Here is a 22,320-nt window from a genome sequence, read left to right as displayed (position 1 = left end):
TGATAGTCTATGAAGATTTCATGCCCCGGAGGAACCCCAGCCGTGACAAGCTTTCTATGTACAGCTGGACGGGAGAAATTGCCGTCCTACGGAAGAAATGTCATCTGCTCCCCAATTTGGCACAACGTTTACACGTCGACTGGGTATACGCATAAAGACAGAGTATAGGTAAGCAAAAAGGAAATTCTGCAGGACGATAAATAAAAGCAAAACTCGCTGCTGACAGCGGAAGCTCTGCGGAAACCTTACAGACTACCAGACCAGATGGACTGCATTGTATGGACATTATTCCCCAGACATCCCGTACAGGTTGATATCAACAGCGCGACAGGCGTCGAAGACTGTCCCTTTTCACAATGAAAGAGTTCGAAGAAGCAGTTCGCACCAAGAAAAATAAGAAGTAGAAGTAGAAATAATAGTGCCCCTGCGGAAGTTTACAAACTAGTGTTCCGTCAACGGGCAGACTTGCTGTTCAAGGCGTTCAACGCTTGTTTGACCGGGAGCATTCTTTATCGCTGGACGGTGGCGAGGCTCGTACTAATCAGTAAAGGGAGAAGAAACGCGGACTTGGCGTCTGCAACCGACCGCTGTGTACATATGCTTGACACGGCCCAAAGCTCATGAGGAGTAGACTCGCTGAAGTGGTGCATGCTGCCGGGAACTTATCCTCAAGTCAGTTCGGGTTCAGAACAGTCAGATCCGCCGTGGATACTGTGATAGAAGTCGTGGATACGGTTCGTCGTGCTCCTCATAACCCTTGGTGTGAGAAATGCCTTCAATTTCGTTGGATAGGCACAGTAGAAAACTCATTCCACGTACCAAACTATCTCTTGCGGTCATTGAGGTTTTATCTGAGAGACCGCTCCATGTCCAATGGGGCCAGAGGAGAATGGGGATCACGCTGGGAGTAGCACAGGAATCCGTCCTAGAGCCATTGTCTTCTAAGACTCAACATGCCAGAAGAGTCGCGCTTGGTTGATTATGTAGACGACGTTGTGGGACTAATTGTCGGACGCACAGTTGAACAGGCACAAAGTAGACTTGCATATTAATGCGGCGGATAGGCGAGTGAATGACTGCTCAGAAAGAGAATCCCGACCTTACATCACACATCGATCGTCGAGTTGACAATAGAGTCAAAATTAGCGGTTAAATACCTTGGTTTAATGATCGACTCGAAAATGAGCTACTTCGAGCAATTCAACTCGGCTTCTGGCGATTGTCGGGGGCCCTATATCTAGCAGGAGACGTCTTCTTATGGGAGCAATGCAGTGTGCTCTGCTCTACAACACGGGGGTATGGGTTGATACCCTTGACAAGGAGGGGCCTTGTAAGTACCTTGACCGAGTGCAGAAGCGAGAGGCTTTGCGAGTGGCGTCAGCTTATCGCACTTTGTCAGTCAACATTTTCAGAGTGGTTGAGGAGCGCTGGCAGAGTCGTGTTGCGGATTACGTTCGGGTTGGGTGGAGGGACCGGATGGCAAGGGATTCCCTGCATTAGCAACTCCTTTCCTCCTGGAATGGTGATAGGAATTACTTCATATGAAGACTCACTAAGCCAGGAGAGCGGGGGGCTAGCCCGAAATAAGGTGTTAAAGGGTTCCAGGCTAGCTCTCTGATGGCAGGAAAGTGCCAAAAACCTATGGAATTGATCATTGCGAAAATAAAATAGTGGGTTGAGGAAAAAAATATTTTGTCAAAAGATAGCGACACTTAAACATGTCTTGTGTTGTGTGTGTTGTATTGTACTTATCATATCGGGTCATTCTATACGGCGATTTGGAGACGACAATCTGGACTACAGATGTCTTTTTAACAGTTTTATGATCGTACGTTTCAGTTATAGCGCGTCAAAGATGGAGTCCACCAAGCAAGAAATTCGTCATATTTTACGTTTTTACTACCTGAGAGGTAAAAAATGCAACGAAGGCAGCCGAAAAAATTTGTGGTGTATGGGCCCGATACTGTAACGATTGGCACAGCACAGCGTTGGTTCGAACGATTTCGTTCTGGTGTAGTGGATGTCGAAGATACACTCCGCACTGGTAGGCCAATCGTCATAGAAACCGATAAAATCGTCGAAATCATCCAAGCAGACCAGCATGTGAGCATTCGCTCGATTGGCCAGGAATTGGGTATAGACCATAAAACCGTTGGGGGTGTATGATGAAGTTGCCTTCTAAATGACAACATGTTTGCGAACAAAACGGCGCATATTTGACTTAAATCGGATAATTCTATGTTAAATAAAGCGTCAAATTTCGATCGCAAATACATTTCTTTTTCCCCAATCCAATATAGCGCGTTGCTGAAGTAAATATACAATTTGGGGTTCCAAATCGTTTTAGAGAAAACCGAAATATTGCTCGAAACTATTTTGTGAAATGTTGAAATAAAGCAGAAAAATGTTTGGAGTGTGACGTCCACAGTATGTTTTTAATTAGCGTTCATGGCAAAGTTCACGTATTCATCATTTGTCAGACCGTTCCCCTTAACTACATTAATTTCCTTAAATATTTAGGCATCTGCGGACATCAGTGCCACTTTTAGTAATGATTTCATGACACTTTCCTCATTCCTGAAAACCATTTCCGCGATTTCCCCCAGTCCCCTTCAACGTTCATGAAGACATCGATTAATTACCAAGTTTGTACGTACCTTCAGTTTTTCTGGGAAATAGAATTTCCATCGTGGTTTTCTGTGTGTTACACGGTCCCGCGGGGCAAGAGGAAGCCCCGCAAGAACACCAATGTCATTCACTGAGGGCTCTGCCACCAAGCGTTAGAGTATATTCTCGCATTCCCCGCGTGTTTCCGCCGTTCTATTCTATCGATTTGCCCCAATTCCTCTTCTCGGTAAAAAGTCACGGCAACAAAACCAGCTCGAGCGGAAAAGAGCCAAATTTACAAGGCACAGAGCCTCTAATTAGTGACCAATGAGTGAGTGTTCTTCCCTTGCTGATAAAAACATTGAAAATGGTCACCAGCTGTTGTATTCGAGTTGCATGCGATTTGATAACATTCCAATGGGTTGAATGTAAAGTGTGTCTTCTTTCAATTTTCAGGTGACCGGCCGAGTTGAATGGGAGAAAGTGACGAGTCCGCAGCTAAACAGAGAGAGCTTTTAGTTGAATGAGAGAGTTCCCAACTTCGGAGTGAGTGGAAGGGGAACCAGGAAATATTATGAGACGCATTTGCCGGGCGCCTTTCAGCTTCAGCCGGATTGAAAGTTGAATGAAATATTTTCCGATAAGAGTGGAAGACGTTCGCGATTGCATACAATTGATGGGTTGAATGCTCGCGTTTGTTGATCGACAGCTTGGTCCCAGCACGCACTTTTCTCCCGGTAGCAGCCTCTCGTGCGCGCGTTTCGCTTTCATTCCCAGGGGTGGCCACCGACCCGCTTGCTTTCACGCCGCCTTCGAATACTCACGGCGAGTTTCCGGCACAGCTTCGTGTACCGTGCACGCCGTCCGGTTCGCAGCCGTTTTCCCCCGGTCCCGCGCCGCGTCCATCAACTTGAGACCGCGCAAAATCGCGCGCAGACAATTCGAATTGACCTCGGCCGTTGCCGCGGTGCGACGCCGTTCCGGTTCCGACTTGCGACGAAATTTCGCGAGCAGAAACGTACACAAAAATCAGCTGTGGAGTGCGCGGCCAGCGGACGGGTCCAACACGGTGCCGCCGCCGCGGCGGTTTCAATTAGTGACAGGCTCTCAAGTGGCCGACGACGAGTGTGTGTTGCTCGCGACTTGCATTCAACTCGTGTCTCGTGTGCGTTCCGCCGCGCAATTGTTGCGAAGTGAGTTCTGTTTGCGATTTCCTTAGATCAGAATAATTCCAATTGGCAGTTGGCCGCTAGTGCATTTTGTGGTGCGGTAGTGTGAAATTTGGTGTTTTGCGCAGTTTGCAGCTATTTTGGTGACAACGTGACGCGAAAAGTGCACTCGAGCGTTCCGCGACGCCGTGCTGCCGCCAATGCAAAAGGTGCCGTGGTCCGGTCACCGAGTGTCAACACGATTAATTGCTCGGTGCTGTGAATTGAAGTCACAGTCCTAGTCAGTGAATAATCAGTGCTAAAATCCGTTAGGTGCAAGGTCTGCAGCGCCTGGATTCAAAGTTCCGCATGTGTAGTTCCTCCCGTCTCGCGCACTTCCGTTTCCGCCTTAGTTCCCGCCGTGATGCTTTCTTATATGTTACCTGTTGAGGAGAAGAGCGCGTCCCCGTCGCCTGTCGCGCGCAATCTCAATCTGAGCCTGAATTTGAACACAACCACTGCTCCGGACGCCGGAATGGGTGGCATCGGTGCACCGCCCGTGATGTCGGCCGGCCTAAATGGCAACAGCCTAGTGGACACTTCGTGCGACGAAAGCAGCCAATTGATAAACAGCGAGCGAGCGCATATCCAGAAAAACAATGCACCGCGCGACCTGAAACTGGATAATGGCATCATCAAGATGCCGCAGACACAGCATAAGCCACCACATCCGCCGCAGGACGGTGATAATGACACTACCGGCGGCGGGACGACTACCGAGGAGAGCAGCTGCTGCGACACAGACTCCAAGAGCGTGCTTAGTGGCGCCAAGAAAACCGGCGGGAAACTGAATAAAACTGGGACTAAGAACGTCACATTGAAACGGTAAGTTATAGGCGTTAAGGGCAGCGATAACCCCTTTCGTATCTGGGGGTATCAAACTATTATTCTACTATGGAATGAAGGCAGCCGCTTCAAATAGGGAGCCTTTTGTTTCAATACTTCCTGCTGGTAGGGTTGTAACGTAAAAGTACCGAAAATAAGCAGAAAATAGTCATCATCATCATCAACGGCGCAACAACCGGTATCCGGTCTAGGCCTGCCTTAATAAGGAACCCCAAACATCCCGGTTTTGCGCAATGCTGTTACATCAGCCCTATATGGGGGCACGGTACCGGCTAGCTGCTTGGCAGCTCCATCCCTATACAGGGAGCGCACGTGCCATGATAAAATGCGCAAATTGTTATTCCTTTTTCGTTGCCGGGTTCGTCGTTTTAAAATCCTGTCCGACGCTCCTGTTGTGGCTTCGTAACAAATTTTGTTCCGTGTAGTGTTGTCAGCCCTACCCAACCTCCAACTTGGAGGACCAGTTGGTACGATTTGTCCTGTTTTTAGGCGCGGGAGACTCGTCTTTATCCTTCTTCGTCTGTAGCTTTTCGTTAAGAAAGAACTCCCAGCGGTCACCACGTGGAGGTGGAGATAGCGTTTGGTAGTAGAGCTGTTGGTGATGGTTGAGCAGGCGTTTCCCCGGTTTTATGCTCCATCGTGGGTACCTACCCACGTTTCGCCCTGGGACCTATAGTACCCTTTGACCACGAGAAAATGTTCATAGACCTGAATATTGGGACTAGGAGCCCATTTTACATCTGCTCAACCCTTCACCGTTTTGAAAATCTCAGTTTCACTGCGCATGTTTCCGGTTTGCTCTACATCCTTTTACGCAAGGCTAGAACTCGTTTCACTTGCTGCTGCTACCTCGACTCCCATTAGGCCAATGACTGCCCTTTATTACCGTTCAAGTCTTCTCCTTTAAAGCCTTTCTCCGATTTGTTGAGGATGTCGACTCGTCTAAATCGAGTTCGTCACTTTTAAGGGTTGTACTTTGGGTCCGGATGGACGCTCTCGCAATTTGCCCACGATGGTTGCAATGTCCACGCCTGGGACATAGTCATAGTGTATTACACTTCTAATCTAACGCAATCTCTTTGTCTTCTTTAGTGCGAGTTGACATTCATTGTCTGATAGTCGGCCAGCACTCGGGACTACAAAGGGCGATAGGGCAATAGTTGTTAACGTTTCAATCCCAAAGAGCGCGAATTGATGCAAGTTGTTGATGTGTCACTGGCAATGATGATGCCTGTTTCTTTGAGGTCTGTAAAATTCACTGTTATTTAGATAGTGGCATGCTGCAGTGCTGCATGAAGTGATAGACGTTAGATGCTTCGTATAACAGTCTCTATGACAAAAATAAACAGGAGTGGCGATAGGAAACTTTTTTATAAACACCGACATGAGTTTAGAAGGTACACGGTTAAACGCCCTCTCTGGATTCAGGAAGGCAATGTAAGGAGGTTGGTGTTTCCCCACAAGAGAGCCACGCAAAATAATATGAGTGAGTAATCTCGCAATACTTGAAAAACTCGAGTTGGTGCACAGTAATTTGAATGATACCGCGAATGCGAACCTTAGGATCGCAATAGACCAACTCAATCCAGCGTACGAGTTATTTTGTCGCTAGATGTTATCGCGGCAGTGATTCTCATGGTATTTTTCCAAAAGTAATCACGCAAAGTGTTTTGCGTCATTAGTTCCACAATTCTTGACAAATCCGGCTTGGGTCGAAGTAATTTGACCCTTGTCGCCCATGTGGTTATCAAGAATGGGGTCAAAAACTCCATACTATGGAAAGCAACAGAATGGGACGATTATTTCAAATTTTCGCGGGACCGCTTTTCTTACTGGTGGTGTTCTATCTTCCTCATCAATGGGAATGAAGAATTCTTTAAGCAAGACTGGCTTCCCCGAGATCAGCTACATTGTTGCCTAAGCCGGCCGAAACTGAAATATTTTTTTTTTTTTGAATTGGGGGGAAGGAGGGCAGAGCCAGACACAGCGTCTGTTGAGTTGCTTTTGCCTTGGAAGAAACTGTAGTCCGTCTGTCTATTTTTGAACCATGGATGCTAATCTAAAAAGAGAAAAGTGGGAGAAAGCCTCTCTCTGATTGATAAGACGAGTAGGTTGCGGACTCGGGACTACCTTAATTTCAAACAAAAAAAACTGTGTTGATTTATTCTACTAGAGGAATTTCTGAAGTATAGAGACTCTCATACGCATCAAAGTTGAGTTTGGTGCGGAATTACTGCAGGTCTTAGGTGGTAGTTTTGGTGATTTTTCGCTCTATCCGTTCTTTGTAAAACAAAACCTTATTAAAATCGGGTCACTGTCTGTCTTTTTTTAATGGAAGGCAGCCAATTTCAGAAATCAAACTTGACTCTCGTCAGATGGTTACTTTGGACTCTTATCCACTAAAGCCACTTCCTTCTCCTTCCACTGTCCTGACGGGACTATGGAAAATTTTAAAATTCCTCAACATCGCAGTGCTGGATCAGAATTTGTCCTGTACTCATTTTTATGTTAGTGCTTCTCTTTCGTTCCTTCTTCTAACTGACTTCTCCCCGTAGAAGCGCCGTGGATGGCTGCTGTCAGCTTTTCAACTTTACTACTTTTCTTCTTCCGATTTCAACATATGCTCTATGATGTTTTCGAGTATTAAGTGCTCTCGGATTGCAGCTTCCAATGAGGCCTTTTGAACTGCGAACCTTAAACATTTTCCAGTAAAAAAACTGTGTTATGTCGAAAACGTGGTCTATCCAGCTCTGAATATTCCATATGATTCTGTGTGGTATCCAACGGTCTTTTTCTGGCTTTCAATACCACTGCTGCCATTCAGCGGTATTTAGAATACGTTGTATCATAAAGATGATGTCCTTCTCTCACCAGACTGTCCGCTTCGTCGGGTATTGATCGGTAGGCAACATGTTCGAAGTGTACTTAGGCGATATCCAGCTTCCATTTTTTTTTCCTCTATTTACTTTCTTTTCTAATGCATCTATCCACACTGGCTCGAGCTGACCACCTTTGAAATAAGGAGTTGATCGCTCGGGCTTGGGACATTGGTATTTGGTAGCATCCTTGCAATCAGTGCCCCGGTGTTATATACATTGGTTGCTGCACCCTCCATGTGTAATTTGAAATTTAGTCTGGTCGATCAGTACGCCTAAATACTTGAGCGCAGAGTGGGAACTTGTCATATGTGCTCAAATTTAGATTTTCATAGATAATCAATTTCACCGCTCAAAGATAGGTACTGTCTCCGATAGTCCAGCGTTCTCGAACTAGAAGGAAATATCATAAACTGCCTCAATGCGTAAATCTCGATCTCATCAAGGAGGCGTGCAAAACTGTCAACTGTCATGAAGCCAATGGTGACCACATCAGGGCAAGGGGAGATCTAACGTCAGCACTTCGTTATGCATACATCCACAAGAGTTGGCCTAGGGTGGACCGTCGTGGGACGCCGCATGTTGTTTGATATGATTTGCGTACTTCATTTGAATCGCAGTACAGAAGCCTATTGGTTAAGAAGTCAGCAGTGAAGCGAACTAGGTACTTCGACGTGGTCAATTTGATAAGGGCCTCCATGATTTGGATCCATCACGCGAATTCACTTTCTATTGGGCCTGCAGACATCAAGTTAACTGCATTGATCGAACTCCGAACTGATTGAGACCACCCCTGCTTTTCGTCGATCTTTCCTTAATACGTGTTGACTCCTGCCTTAAAAGATTTCTTGGGGATGCTATCCGAACCATGAACTTTATTTGCGGCTATTTTCTATGCACCTTCCATTACCTCCCTTTTGAACTTTGACGGGTATTCCTGAGCAGTGGGAAGGTTAGCGGTACTCCTATTTTGTGTTGTGCTCGTCACTATTACGTGTACCAGGTTAGAGCCAGTAACCCATGAGTTTGAGACCGCTTCTTACTTTTTATTACTTTATTATTATGTTTCACAATTATCGCACACGTTCTCTCTTCTCTCACATTCTTCATTCCATGCGTTGAAATCGGCCTACCTGGGTTTTGGCCTTTTACGTTCATTATTAGCCTCCTCGTCATAGATTTGAATTCCTTTATCGAAAGGCATAGGCTCTCCTGAAACTACACTCGAGTATCTTCATTGATTCGTCTACGGTTATATATTGCTGCTTATCCACTCATGTCCGTAACCTACATTTCACCTAACAAGCAATGGTCTAGGTAAAGAACATATTACGTATAAGATTAATTGGCTTCTTATACACCGGACATATCTCCTGTCTGTGATGTGGGCGCTATTTGTTTGCAAAACAGATAGTTGTGTTTTCTCCACAATAATAAAATCATTTTTTTTTTTTTTCATTAAGTTCTATGAATTCCTGGATTTTCTTCGAAATAAAAACAAGCACAGGACGACCTAGATAGACCTCTGTAACATTTTATTTCACAAACAGCATCGACGTCTACCCAAATTAGTGTTAAATTGGTAAATGCCAAACTAATTTGATGGTACAACATGACGGTGAACTCCTTCGTTGACGTTCTTATATACATTATGACTTTCCGAGAAGCTTGCACTTCTCGTCCCCTGTTCTGCACTACGCAGCGCTAGGGCAACTCATTTGTCAGCCATCCTGAAGTAGTGGGTTCCAGTGCAAGGCCTTCCGAAATGGACGAGAAGCAAGTAGGGCGGGGACTTAAATTGCTGACACTACTCCGCAATGATCTTAATATGGTCAATACAGGATGTATAGCGGAAACCAGTCTACTCTGTATGGTTCAAATGTTGAAGGTTGCATTCTAGGATTACTTCAGTTGTAACATCTGAAATACTCCAAAGGATGAGTTGATTGCTAAAAAACGGAGTTTGGCATCCATGGTAACAATACAGGTCAGTCAAAAGAAGTTGTAATGGAATTATTCAAAGGTTTGTATCAGAAAGAATGCATAACACGGTAAAATTTCCTCCTCCTCCTCGCTGTTGGTGTCGGATAATGAAGTATAAATACTCCTACATTTAATTAAGGAGTAATTTCAGTTTTGACCATCGTTGTGATAACAGTAGATAAAAAGGCAAAAAGGATGGTAAAGAGCTCAGAACGTATACTTTTTCTGCATGAGTTCAAACTCGGTCATAAAGCAGCGGAGGCGACCAGGAACATTAACACCGCATTTGGAGCTGATACGGTAAGCGAACTAACCACACGAACCACCACAGTGAGCCGGCAGTTGCAGTTGTTGACTTTCCCGCAACAGAAGCGACCCCTTTTTGCAGAGAAAAGGGACATGTGATGAGAAGTGGATATTATACGATAATCTTTCGCCGATCAGCACACAGGCTAGATGGTGATGTGCCACCGAAGCATATGCCGAAACCGAGCCTCCATCTGAAGAAGGTAATGGTAACTGTTTGGTGGCCTACAGCTGGAGTTGTCCACTATTCTTTTTTGTTACCTGAAGAAACGATAAATGTACAGAAATACTCGAGAGAATGCACCAAAAGTTCAGTATTCAACGGCCGAGATTAATCAACAGAGATGATGTGATACTCCTTCACCACAATGCATGACCTCATGAATTAAGAACAACGGTTCAAAAGTTGAACGAATTGCAGTATGAGACTCTGCCTCATCCACCATATTCACCGGACCTTTTGCCAACCGACTGCCACTTTTCTAAGCATTTGGATCATTTTTTGGAGGAATAACAATTGAGGAATGAAGAGGTGATCAAAATTGCCTTCGGTGAGTTTATCAACCCCTGAAAATTGGACTTCTACGAAACTGGCATACACGCTCTTGAATCTCGCTCTTATTCAATAGTCATTTCAGAGTACAAAATCCACAATGGAGTTGGGATGTACAAAATTTGCTCTCAATGGATAATGTTCTTCGTAATGCTCAATATTATAAACGCCTTCAATTCTTTATGATGGGCGAACATGCCCGACACACTAGAAAAATGCTTTCTATGGATTCTTGCTTGTTACGTATTGAGGAATTATCTGAGAAACCGCTCCCTTCTCAATAAGGGCTGGAAGGTTAGAGGAGGTTGGAGATCATATTAGAAATAGCGCATTGATCCGTGCTAGGGCCGGATCTCTAAAAAACTACCTATGATAGTTTATCTCGACATGCCAGAAGAGTCGTATCTGGTTGCTTCTGCAGATAATGTTGCGGCACTTGTTGTCGGACGTTCATTCTGCTCGAAGGGGCGGAAGTTTTGGCGGCCTTAGGCAAGTCCAGAGACCGAGAGCTTGGCGGGTGGTGTCTACTTACAGTACTGTCTCCTGTCTTCTAAACGAGTATTCAAGTTTTCATTCCTACTTGCACAGGTCCAGTAAGGCACAACCCCTTTCAATATATACCCAGCATGTTGATTACACCTTTTTTCTTGTGGAAGGGGGAAGGATGAGATTTATCAGCAACTCTATGCAAAGTAAGGGGAGCTCACTTCGGCTAACATTGTCAGGAACGCTGACAAAGTGTTGAACACTTCATTCGGGCTCTTCTTCTTGTAAGAAGTTTGAATTCGATAGAGGGGCTGGCTGGTAGCTGTTTCGGATTATGCTTACTGGATACGTATCATCTTGTAGAAACCCTATTCCGAACATATGCTCAGTAATACTTCTTGAAATCTTCCTGCCTTTCGATAGGATAAACTTTGCAGTATGTTTCTTCGGTTCTGACAGGAAAAATTTGGTGTGTCTAGCGGCTAGCTTACAGTGAAGATTCCTTTCTGACGTTAACCGAACATCGGCCTAATGATAGCAACCGGTATTCACATTACAACATGAGACCTAAGTCTCCTTGACGATACGAAGCTCCGTTTGCATAGCTCATAAACTGTGTATGTTGGTTCCAAAAAAGTTTCTTTTTATTTTTAACAGGCAAGATCATTCAGTTTTCATTTTTTTTGTAAATAATACCATCGTAGTTTTATTTGGATTGAGTAGTACAACCACGTCATTCGCATAAATTTTCGCGTGTATTGGCAGATTCTGCAGTTCACATAAAACTCCACAGAAGTAAAGATCCTTAGGGTAACCTTCTGTTATTCTGTTCGGCACACAAGGTGCACAGTTAAAAGCCCCCATCAGATACTCACCTTTCTTAATTGCACTCGATTGGAAATAGATGGCAGATTCACAGGACTTTCCACTCTAACATTCTGGGGAATATTTTGACTTTCATTTAGCAGATGCAATCTAGCGCTTTCTTGGGAATGTGATGCCCAATTTCTCCGAAAATGATATTAAGGTGATTTGTCTGATTTGATTTTTGAGTTTGAATTATCATCATTCTAATGCTTCGGTATAAAAGCTCCTTAGCTTTCTGCCAATAAGCAGGTGCATAGCTAAGAGCAAAATATGCTAGAATAATATTTCCTAGAATTCGCTCTCGACGCGCTATGGCCTCCTTTAACATTGCTGGGTAGATGGATAGGTGTTAAGTGCTTTGAAGTATTCAAAAATAGCGTAGCAGTCATTCCTTCTTCACTGGTAACAACCCCTATCGCAGTGTTTTAGTTTCTTTCGTGTTGAAAAATTGGCAGAAACAGGTAATGGAATCCTACTTCTGTCATCTGTTCTCTTGAATGGTGTATTTCCAGGAGAGTTTTCACTGATTCAACTCTGGAGGTCGTGAAAGTTCCATTCGGTTTTCTAAAAGAGTAACTTTATCGACTTATCCCTTCCGAGGATTCTGCACAGCCTTGAAGGCTCTCTTTCGTTATCCACTTATTTACAGTAGGTTATAAATAATTCCCGTTTCGAGAGTTTTGCGAGCCTCTTATATTCACGCTACGAGTTCTTGAAATTTAGCTTGTCTTGTCCGGTTAATCAGGTTGATTTCCCAAGGTTTGCAGTTCTTAGTTCCACCAGGGAATCGTTTTATCTCGTTTGTTTCTGGTAATATGAGTCGTAAGTCACCTAAGGAGCTGCACTTTATTGCCAAGAAGCTCATTGAAATTTGATTCATCCGTTTTCATAGGATTACATTCTATTCCCCCGTAATAGCCAGACTAAAAGTTAAGTAACGGTGATCCGACTGTGAGACTTCATCTAGCACCTGCCAGTCCCTAATCAACGTTTTTTAAGTGCAAATTATAAAGCCAATTACTTCACTTCACGTCCGATGGACATTAAGGCCTATCCCATGTTCGCAGTAATGTAACCAGCTGAAGTGATGAAATAAAAAAACTTCTCTCCTTTAGGATTGTATTAGCTACTTCCCCAACAAATATGTTGAGCGTTCGCTTCACAACCTACTAAGAATTCAACACTTGATTCCACATTCGCTAGCAGATCCCTTAGTTCCTGCACCAGTGGAGGACTCAGAGAATCATGCAGTAGATACACAGAGCCAACTATGATGTTTCTCTTTTTCCCATTAATCTGGTATCGTAAGATGATCGCAACTAAGTCTTGAGCACAGAATTGTTTCAGCATGGTCGCTTCTCTCATTTTAGAAGATCCAATGCCACAGATTTTGTTAAACCGAACCTTGGGCTCTCGTATCAGAAAAATAAAAGGGCCGTCTTGCAACTTTGCTTAGTGGGGTTTCCAGTACTTATCATTTTGGGAGGACTGTATTTTTCTTTCTGGCTGACCGTAGTTCTTTCTGGCTTTCCACTGAAGTGGAGAGCGGGTTTGCGACAGATTTCTCTTTGGTAGAATATGAATCCAGTGAGGCTTGAAAAATCCGTGCCTCGGCCGCAACTTGATTACTCAAAGTCAAAAGTGGATTCTAGGTCTTTGATTTCTTACCGTTTGGAAAGGGGAGACCCCCTTCCATATTTATATATTGGACACTTTTAGCATAATACACCACTACATACTACCCTACCATGACAAGGTGGGGCCCGAGAGGAGGTTCAACGCACATACTCAATGCGTAGAGTCTTTAATGTAACTATGGAAGAGCTTACGAACGGAAGGCTTTTTACTGATGACACAATGATACTGAGCATTCATTTGAACTTTTGATTGGCGTCCCAAGGTTTCCAAGAGCATCTAACAGATGCTGGCAGTTGAAATTAAGCGAAAACTTACCATGTTTGCACTGAACATATAGACGTGACCCCATGTCGAACACAATTATTTAGCTATTCAGTAGTTTGCTGCGGCACCTATCTTGGAGTCAGCGTAGTTAGAAGTATAACCTTCAGAAAGCATATATATATAGTGAAGTAAGGAGCGCTATTCTGGCCAAACTACAATTAAAATTGAAGCTTTGTAGGTGTCATGAGGCCATTATACCACCAATCCAATTCTTAGACTATCAAACATTGAAATGCTAAAAATAGTGCGGTGGAAAATTTTAAAAACTATCGTTTCGGTTCCGTGGTATGTCAAAAATCCAAATTATACTCATCAAAGCCGAGATGTTAAGGGGGTCATCCCGTGTGAAGGCCGTTTTTTTTGCCTTTTTTTGAAAAATTATTTTGAAGGACTGGATAAAGATAGAAACGTGATTTTTTCACCATATGTTTATTGATATCTCTAGTATATGTGATAAATTTTTCAGCTTGATTTCGTAGCTAATTTTCGGAATTGGTGTTAATTTATGCACCCATCTCCAAAAAAAGGTGTTTTTCTGCTGCCACGCTGGAGGGCGCTGTGTTCATCTGAGGAAAAAAAACTAAACGGCATTTTAATGTGGACAATATTCCACGGTCCGCAAACTAGGATAATTGGAAAATATTAAAAGGTAAATTTTTGGTGGGCTTTTAAACTTAATTTTTTGGATTTTGGTGTTTTTTTACGGCTTTTTTTAAGAATAAAAAAAAACTACCTGTCCAATTGCAATTATCCTAGTTTGCGGACCGTAGAAATATGTACTAAAGAAGCCGTGAAAATTTCAAAGAATTTGGTTGGATAGATTTTGAGCTATGGTGGCAGCCGATTTTCAAGATGCAGTTTCGAGAAAAACGCATTTGAAAATTTAAATGTGATTATCAACAGTAAAATTTTAGCCCACCATTAATCTGCTATACCTGGTCCATAGAGAGCACCCTCCGTTTCTTCAAAAAAGTCTTGTAAGGTCGATTGTTGCTCTCTGGTGTCAATTGTGGCTCTTTTAGCGAGGTCAGTCGATGGTCGTTCGGACCGCCAAATTCGCGCTTCATTACGGCCTTCGGCATAAACCTGACATATGTGACCAACTTGACATCCCATTGTCCCTAGGATTTTGAGAATGCCATTGAATCCTTCATTGAAAATAATTCCAGCCAGAAAAGTGGCTATTTCTACGACCTTGGCCCCAGAATGAAGGTGTTTAGGAGCGAAAGTCCAGATCAATGCATTTAACGACTCATTGTTATTCCGGATTTCTGCTCCTAAACATCTGTTCAACAGATCATCTCGTGACAAATCTTCGCAGATTGGTTTGATGACTGTTTGAACTTCTTCAGTCAAAGGTGCCTTCTCGTGGTGGAAACTATCCAGTTCTCCTTTAGCTTCCGCTTTGCACCATTTGCACCAACTGTCCTCGCCTGCTGGACAATTTTGATGCTGAGGATTTTCGTCAGTAGAACATTAATGGAAGAAAATGGCCCAAATTTCTTGCTTCATTCCTGCTATCGAATTTGCGTGTCAACGAATAGCTAGCCCAAAAATGTAGTGAGGTCGTTAATAACCTTATCAGTAAGTTTTCCAGCCCCTTTTCCACCAATGCCTTTGTGATTCTTCTTTGCATTTTTAAGCCGCGTTCCATTCTTTTCTCGACATGTCTTACGTATTCCTTTTTTACTACTACGTATATTTTATTATTTGCAGAAATTTGCAGAAATACCGGAGAAAACTCCAGCAAAATCCAATATACAATATACAAAACTTGTCGCAATTGGAACCTCCATGTTCATGCTTGCTAAAAGTTTCTTTGCTGATGTTGATGCGAAGTCCTTTTTCTTCCCTGATAAGTATCGATTCCCATGAAATACTCGTTTTTTAGTGCGAGCATGACGTTGAACGTTAAAGCGATCTCACTTCGTACGATCCATTTAAAAAAATCACTGAACACATAAACAGCACAATACTTACAACAAAATATAACTGAGTATAGCTTGAAAGCCTTTCAGTGTTCACTCTAGACTGGATTATCCTTTTTATTCCAAACAGCAAATAAATTTAGACAATTGATTGATTTTCCATCTTTTTATATTTATACCCGTCTTCGAATTTATAAGGCTCAGGCAAAAAACTAACAGGTAAAAAAACATTCGATGCTCTTTCTCATCGAGTACTCTAGCCGCGGCTGCAAACTCCTTACCTGTTTAACCCTGTAATTTCTGAAGGACTCGGAATATCGGAAAATCCCTTTGCCCACATATTCTCCACTATATATAGATACAATTCATCCAAAAAAAAATCGATTTCTCCAACCCGACACACGGGATGACCCCCTTAAGGCTGAAAAACCAATATCATAAGGAGCCTGCTGTCCACCCTGCTGTCTGTTCCCCTCATGGGGTTTCTAAGAAATTGCACTGTAACTGGTGGTTACGCATCAGCCTGATTCTTAGGTAATAACTGTCGTCTATCGATAATTGTGAATTGTGAAAGCTCGTACTACTGAAAAATGATAAAAGATACTTGGAACAGGATCCACATCGCTGATTAACAGATGCCCATAATATAATTAGAAACGCTGATAAAAGGTCAAATTTCCAGTTTTGTACCTCCCTTGCTATCCAAAGCAACAAAATGAATACCAACTTAAAAAGTCTGAGTATGCCCTCACCTAGAAACTCAACGCCATCGACCCAAAAAAGATTTATTGCAATCTTTGCGGAAGGTAAGTTCTAATTACACATGCTGTATGTAAATTAATGTTCATTCACCTGCTGTCATTCATTAACCCTCAGTAAGTGCAAGGGATGGAAAAACTCCTTAAATTACCACGAAAAAAACAGCTGACACACATTTCTGCTTCTGCTCCCTGAACGCACGGAATTTGTAGAATGTTCAGAATGTAAGACGAATACAGGCCGTTGCCCCCGGCCAACTGGCACTCATGTGCGTGTCATAACTCAATAAAAATAGCAGAGCTACGGCTATCCTAAACCTGCAGGCACTTGGCGCACTTGCAATCCACCAAGTCAGTCCGACAACAGAAACGGGTGCACTGTCCTCTTCAGTGCCGCTTACAAATCAAATTGCTTAAAATGCATCAGATTGCGTCGCCTCTACTTCATATCACGCGCTAATTACATCTGTGAAGGTGGATTCTGTGGGGATGCATCTCTGGTACGAGCCGGGAGGGTGGGAATACTGAAGTCCACATGTTTAAAGTAACATAAAAAATTCAAGAGTGATAAATTTGCATGTTGATTGTGTACGAATGTATCCCAAAACGGGGTGAACTTCTAGTAACTTTGTTTTTAACAGAAAACTCCCAAACTCTCAATTATTTTGGACAATATTTAAATGAGTCTTGATCCACCAATGATATTCGTGAACCACCTTAAATTATGCATTACAATCCCAGCCTTGCTTATTTCCTCTGCATTGTTGCTGCACTGCAGTCATAACCAATCTTTGACTTCTGGATTTGTTTGCTCAATCATCAAATTAACCCTGATAAATGCGCAAATAAAGCCGGCGCTGACCAATGTCAACTGTAATTGAATATTGTTAATTTACTGTTTCTTTATTTGGCTTTTGTTAGTAGAAAATAAACCAATTATTTGCTTATTGACATGCGAACCCTAGGATTTATACAAATATGAAAGCAGTTGCTTTTCACATTGGATGCTATTTCGAATTATTAAATTCTAATTTATTTACCAGCTTCCAATGGCCACAATACTTGAAAAACCTCTTCCATGGCTTTCCAAAGTCTTAAAGTTCCCAACTTTTTTGTGTCGCACAACTAATCGGACAGAATAATAGCAGATTAAAACGCAATATTTCGGTCGCCTACACATTCAAAATTTTAATCGGTTCCAAATCCAAACAAAAAGTACTCAGTTATGGATTGTTTATCAACTTCTTTAAATAGTCAAATGAATGACGTCAGGAATTAGATCACACTTTTTCGACTGGAAGTTTATCAGCTGCGTGAATGCCGCATAAAGGTCTGCTTTTCACGATAAGTCATCATGGAGATCTCCATTAAGACATTGTATTGATTCACTCGAAATCAAATTGATAATAAAATATAAAATGAATTGCTTTATCACTCCATGAAATAAATAGAATGTTGCGGTCACCGGGTGACGAAATTCGCTTTGTTTTCTTCGCCTTTGCTCCCAGCGAAGAATAATACAATTACAAACGTTATTTTGAGTTATTATGAGTGAAATACAAAATATGATAATTCAAAACACAGAAATTTTTTTTAGATAAATATAAACAAAATAAAAGTAAAGAATAGAAACAAAAACGGTTTAACATAAGTGGAAAATTTCCCTGAGAGTGTGGAATTTTTTCCCGCTAAAGCTACCTCTCGCCAAGTCACGACTGAGATTTCCCCATCCAGTAGCTTTCTTTGCATATTTAGGTTTCGTTTTTATTGGGAGAGGACCATGTGGTCCACCCCAGCACTTTGATTGGCTTCGCTGAGGAACTGGCCGCTCCTCAGTAGCTTATATCTTAAGGTATCTTTTGTCATTTGGTTTTACTCTTTTCAGACGTCTCAGTATATTAGCGATATCAGTCAATTTTCGGACTTCGTTATTTTTATGTGGTCGTAGTCGGTGGCTATGTTTAAATGCTTGGTTTTTGATGACTTCACTAACCATACTTTCATGTTCCTATGCAGATCCTCATTACGAATGAACCAGGCAGTGTCTAATATGCTTCTAAGCATTTTATTTTGGAACGTTTGTATGACATTCAGGTTTGATTCTTTGGCACAAATTAGCAGGTTGTAGTCGATGGTCAGCTGGGCGTTCCTCCCCAATAGCCAGCACATATGTCTGTATCTGGTATTTGGCTCATTCTTCTTTCTTAGGATGTGTCTTTTCCAGATGAGCTTAGCATTATTATTTCCTAGTTATCACAATCTCGGCGGATGCCGGATTTTACCTAATACTAGCACTAAGTGCCAAGCATTTAGGCTCGTACGATCGTACCTACTTAAAAACTAAAGGGGCGTTGGTGGTGGTGGCCGGTGGTAGGTCAGTGGGAGAATCCATCGAGTACTCCCAGTAACATCGAGCACGTATGCAGAATGGTGTACTTCTGCATGATTTGAACCAGACTATGCGAAAGTCCCAGGACATCGAGGGAAGCCAAAGACAGTTCAGGTGTTTACCGTGTATTACTTTCGACTTCCATTCATCGATCCACTCTTGGTCCGACTTCACCCCACTCAAAGGATTGAAAGATCGAGCCTTCAAGTTAAGTGGAGTCAGTCCACAGACAGCCGCATGCAAAGAACTCGCCTGTTCTTTGCTATAAAAATAAGCGCGCAAGGAGTCGACTTGGCGATGATGTTGTGCCGCCACGTCAGCCACGCCCCTACCTCCGATGTCACGAGGCAGGTTCATCCGCTCAACGGCAGACTGAATGATGCATTCAGAATTTAGACATAGTTGTCCGTATTCGCCGTTGGACGTTTTCCAGATCGGTCTTCGTCCACGGCAATATTCTGAATGCATAAGCCAGTGAAGGGATAGCGAATACATTCAACGCGCTTATTTTATTATTTCCCGAGAGATGCGATTTCAGCACCAGCTTTACACGTCGCAGGAATTCGGACAGCAGAGCATCCTTCAGATCACCAACTCGAGCATTATTATTATTATTCTGTTAAGGGAAAGTCGCAGCACGTCCTTAAAGAACTATTGTGCCCCTTTTACTGGTTATAGTGTACAGTGTGTAGCAGACCTATAACCGTCAGTATGTTCCCTACTTCCAGATCTTTGAGCTTTGCATCTGGTATTAAGTCTTCTCCCAGAGGCCTCGACCTACTAGTGAGAATTCCCACTATGATTCGGAGGTTCTTTTTGGTGAGGTTTAAGCAATCCTTTGTGCGCATAGGTTCGTATCCCCCGATAAACACCCTGGACTGTTCCATCCCTGGGCGGGCCTACCAGTATAGTTCCCTCAACCATTCCTCTTCATTTCTTAGAGTCATAGCCAGCAAATCGTTTCAGATTCCACAGAAGGCGTCCCTGCTGCCTTCTTGACTAGTTCGTCCGCTGCCTCGTTACCTTCCAACCCAGCATGGCCTGGAACCCAAAGTATCCAGACCTTGTTGGACGAGCCGAGTGTATTCAGTCTCTCAAGGTATTCTAATATCAGTTTAGAGTTCACCTAAGTGCCCTGATCGCTGCTTGGCTATCGATGAGAATAGCTATGTTCTGCCCCCTGTAGTTCCTTTGCAGATTAAAGGAGGCACGTTTGTCTATGGCGTATATTTCCGCCTGGAATATGCTAGTGTACCTGCCCATTGGCTCAAAGTACATTTTCCTTGGACCAATGACACCGGCACCCGCTCCTTCTGCTGTGAGAGATACGTCAGTGTACCAAGTAATCAGTTGCTGGTTTAAGCCGTATGTCGCAGCCACGCTCTCCCAGTTTGCCTTGTTACTCCAGCATGTTTCAAACTTCTTATCGAAGTGGAACATCGTTGTCATGTTATCCCTTGGCATCAATAATTCGAGATACCGCCTAGAAAGAATATCAATTTTTCCTTCGATTTAGGTAGCTCCCCGCCTCACTGATACTATCGGCCATCCTGAATATTGCCCTCCTTGCCTGCATCTGTATGTGTAGATGGAGAGGGGTTAATCCTAGGAGGACCTCCAGGGATGCCGTTGGGCATGTCCTCATTGCCCCACTGATACACACGCAAGCCAGCCTTTGGAGCTTATGTAATTCTCTGGCTTGTGTGCTGAGTTCGGTTCTTTCTGCCCAGATTACCGCTCCGTAGGTAATCATTGACCTCACTATTGCAGTATATATCCAAAGTAGGATCTTCGGGCTGCAACCCCATTTTTTTCCTGCTATGGATCTACAAGTCATCAGAGCCCCCGTGGCTTTCCGACATGTGTCTTCCAGAGTAAATATTTAACCTCTGTTTCTCGTTTCATCTGCATATCGTGTGATCTTATGGCTCTCAGGTGATCAAGCTTACGCCTCTTAGTGAGTGGTACTATGGTGGTTTTGGCTAGGTCGATCCGCAGTCCCACGTTCCTGCACCAGGTACTAGTAACGCTTAGTCCAGTTTGGATTCTATCACATAGGGTATCTTCATATTGGCCTCTACAGATTAAAACAATGTCGTCCGCGTAACCCTGGACTTGTATTCCAGTATTTGTTAACACGTCCAGGAGTTCATCCACTACCATACTCCACATCAGCGGCGATAGTACCCCACCCTGTGGACAGCCTTGAGTGGTGTTCATAACAATAGAATTTGTACCTGTACTTCTATTTGCCTGCTTTTTAGCATTTTGCTCATCCAGAATGCCAGGGTGTTTCCCACTCCCTTGCAGCTCAGGGCATCTTGTATCTCTGTACCTCTTAAAATACCAAAAAATTCTTCTAGGAGATCTCTACTTAATTTATACAAGAGACCTTGATCCCACACCTTCTCAAACGCTTGGGTGATAATGGGGAGTAGCGATATTGGTCGAGACGATTCAACTCTACTTGCCTTGGTTTAACTTCGGCCACTTAGCATTGTCGAAGAATCTATTTTAATCTGAAAGCTGCATTAATTATTTGTAATAATTTCACTAGACCCTTTTCTGACATAATTCTTCTAGTAGCTTTATTAGGAGGATCATTTGTTTGAATTTCTGTCATTAGTTCATTCAGTTTTACATTTCGTATTGAGTAATGGACCACTTTTCTGACTGGTGTTAAGCATGTAGACGGTTGTGTATCTACAGGCTGGAAGGTACTTTCTAGATGCTTCGCGAACAGATCTGCCTTATCCTGCGCAGAACGAACCTATTGCCCGTTTTCCTGTTTAATAGGTGGGATTTGCTGCCTAGTTTATTTTCACGGCCTTCCACAGAAAGTAGCCTGTGTCTTTTTGTGCTTTAAAATTTAAGATATATCTGCTGAACCCTCGTTTCTATATTTTTTAGTTAAGACCTTTAGCTTGTTTGTCAGAAAGTTATGGTTTTTTCCTTTCCGTTGTCGGGTTTCTTTTCCATGGTTTTTGCATTTCTCTGTAATTAGTTCGCTAACCTCTGCAGGATTTTGAACAAATCTGCGAAAGTGCGATGATCAGTCAGATGAACGATAGTTTTGTCGTTGTTTATTTTCAGTCCAATTCAGCTTGTCTGCTTCTCGAGATTCAGAGCCATCTGACCAAGGTCCTTGACTCGATAAGATAGCAAGCAGATGTCATCAGTGTAGTTGATTTGTTTGAAGAAAGATGTCATGGTCCATTGAATCCATCTACGGCCTCCGGGTAAGACAGCACGCTGCCATATGTCGTTCTGGCAATAATCATTAGTCGCTCCAGAGTGCCCCTCGTATACAGGAAACTGCGGATTCACTCCGTGTTGACGCAGAGGGCAGATGAAGCGGAAACCTAAACTCCGTACGTTCTTCTAAAATAATCAGCAAGCTATTGATGAGGTCAGTGCAGAAGGATCCATAGCTGAAACCAGCTTGTTCTGTGTTGATCAAACTTGAGAGGTGTTCTCTTTTATAAGTTTCAAGAATATGGTAACTATTATGTTTGCGACGACGGGAAGCCACCTCTAAGCTACCTCTCCAA

The 22,320-nt window shown here is 43.1% G+C and overlaps 1 protein-coding gene across 2 annotated transcripts in view; it reads left to right on the top strand.

The window, feature by feature from the left end:
- LOC119646389 overlaps nt 1-22,320 on the top strand; it is a 340,942-nt gene that overhangs the window by 26,103 nt on the left and 292,519 nt on the right. For both annotated transcript variants that reach the window (XM_038046834.1, XM_038046833.1), the window contains exon 2: nt 3,064-4,640. In XM_038046834.1, the coding sequence (XP_037902762.1) occupies nt 4,180-4,640 (461 nt within the window). In that variant the 5' untranslated portion in view covers nt 3,064-4,179. The remainder of the gene's footprint in view (nt 1-3,063; nt 4,641-22,320) is intronic.

Source organism: Hermetia illucens, chromosome 1, assembly GCF_905115235.1.
Source record: "Hermetia illucens chromosome 1, iHerIll2.2.curated.20191125, whole genome shotgun sequence".
NCBI lineage: Eukaryota > Metazoa > Arthropoda > Insecta > Diptera > Stratiomyidae > Hermetia > Hermetia illucens.
The sequence above is the reverse complement of the archived record's forward strand: the minus strand, read 5'-3'. Positions and strand labels throughout refer to the sequence as shown.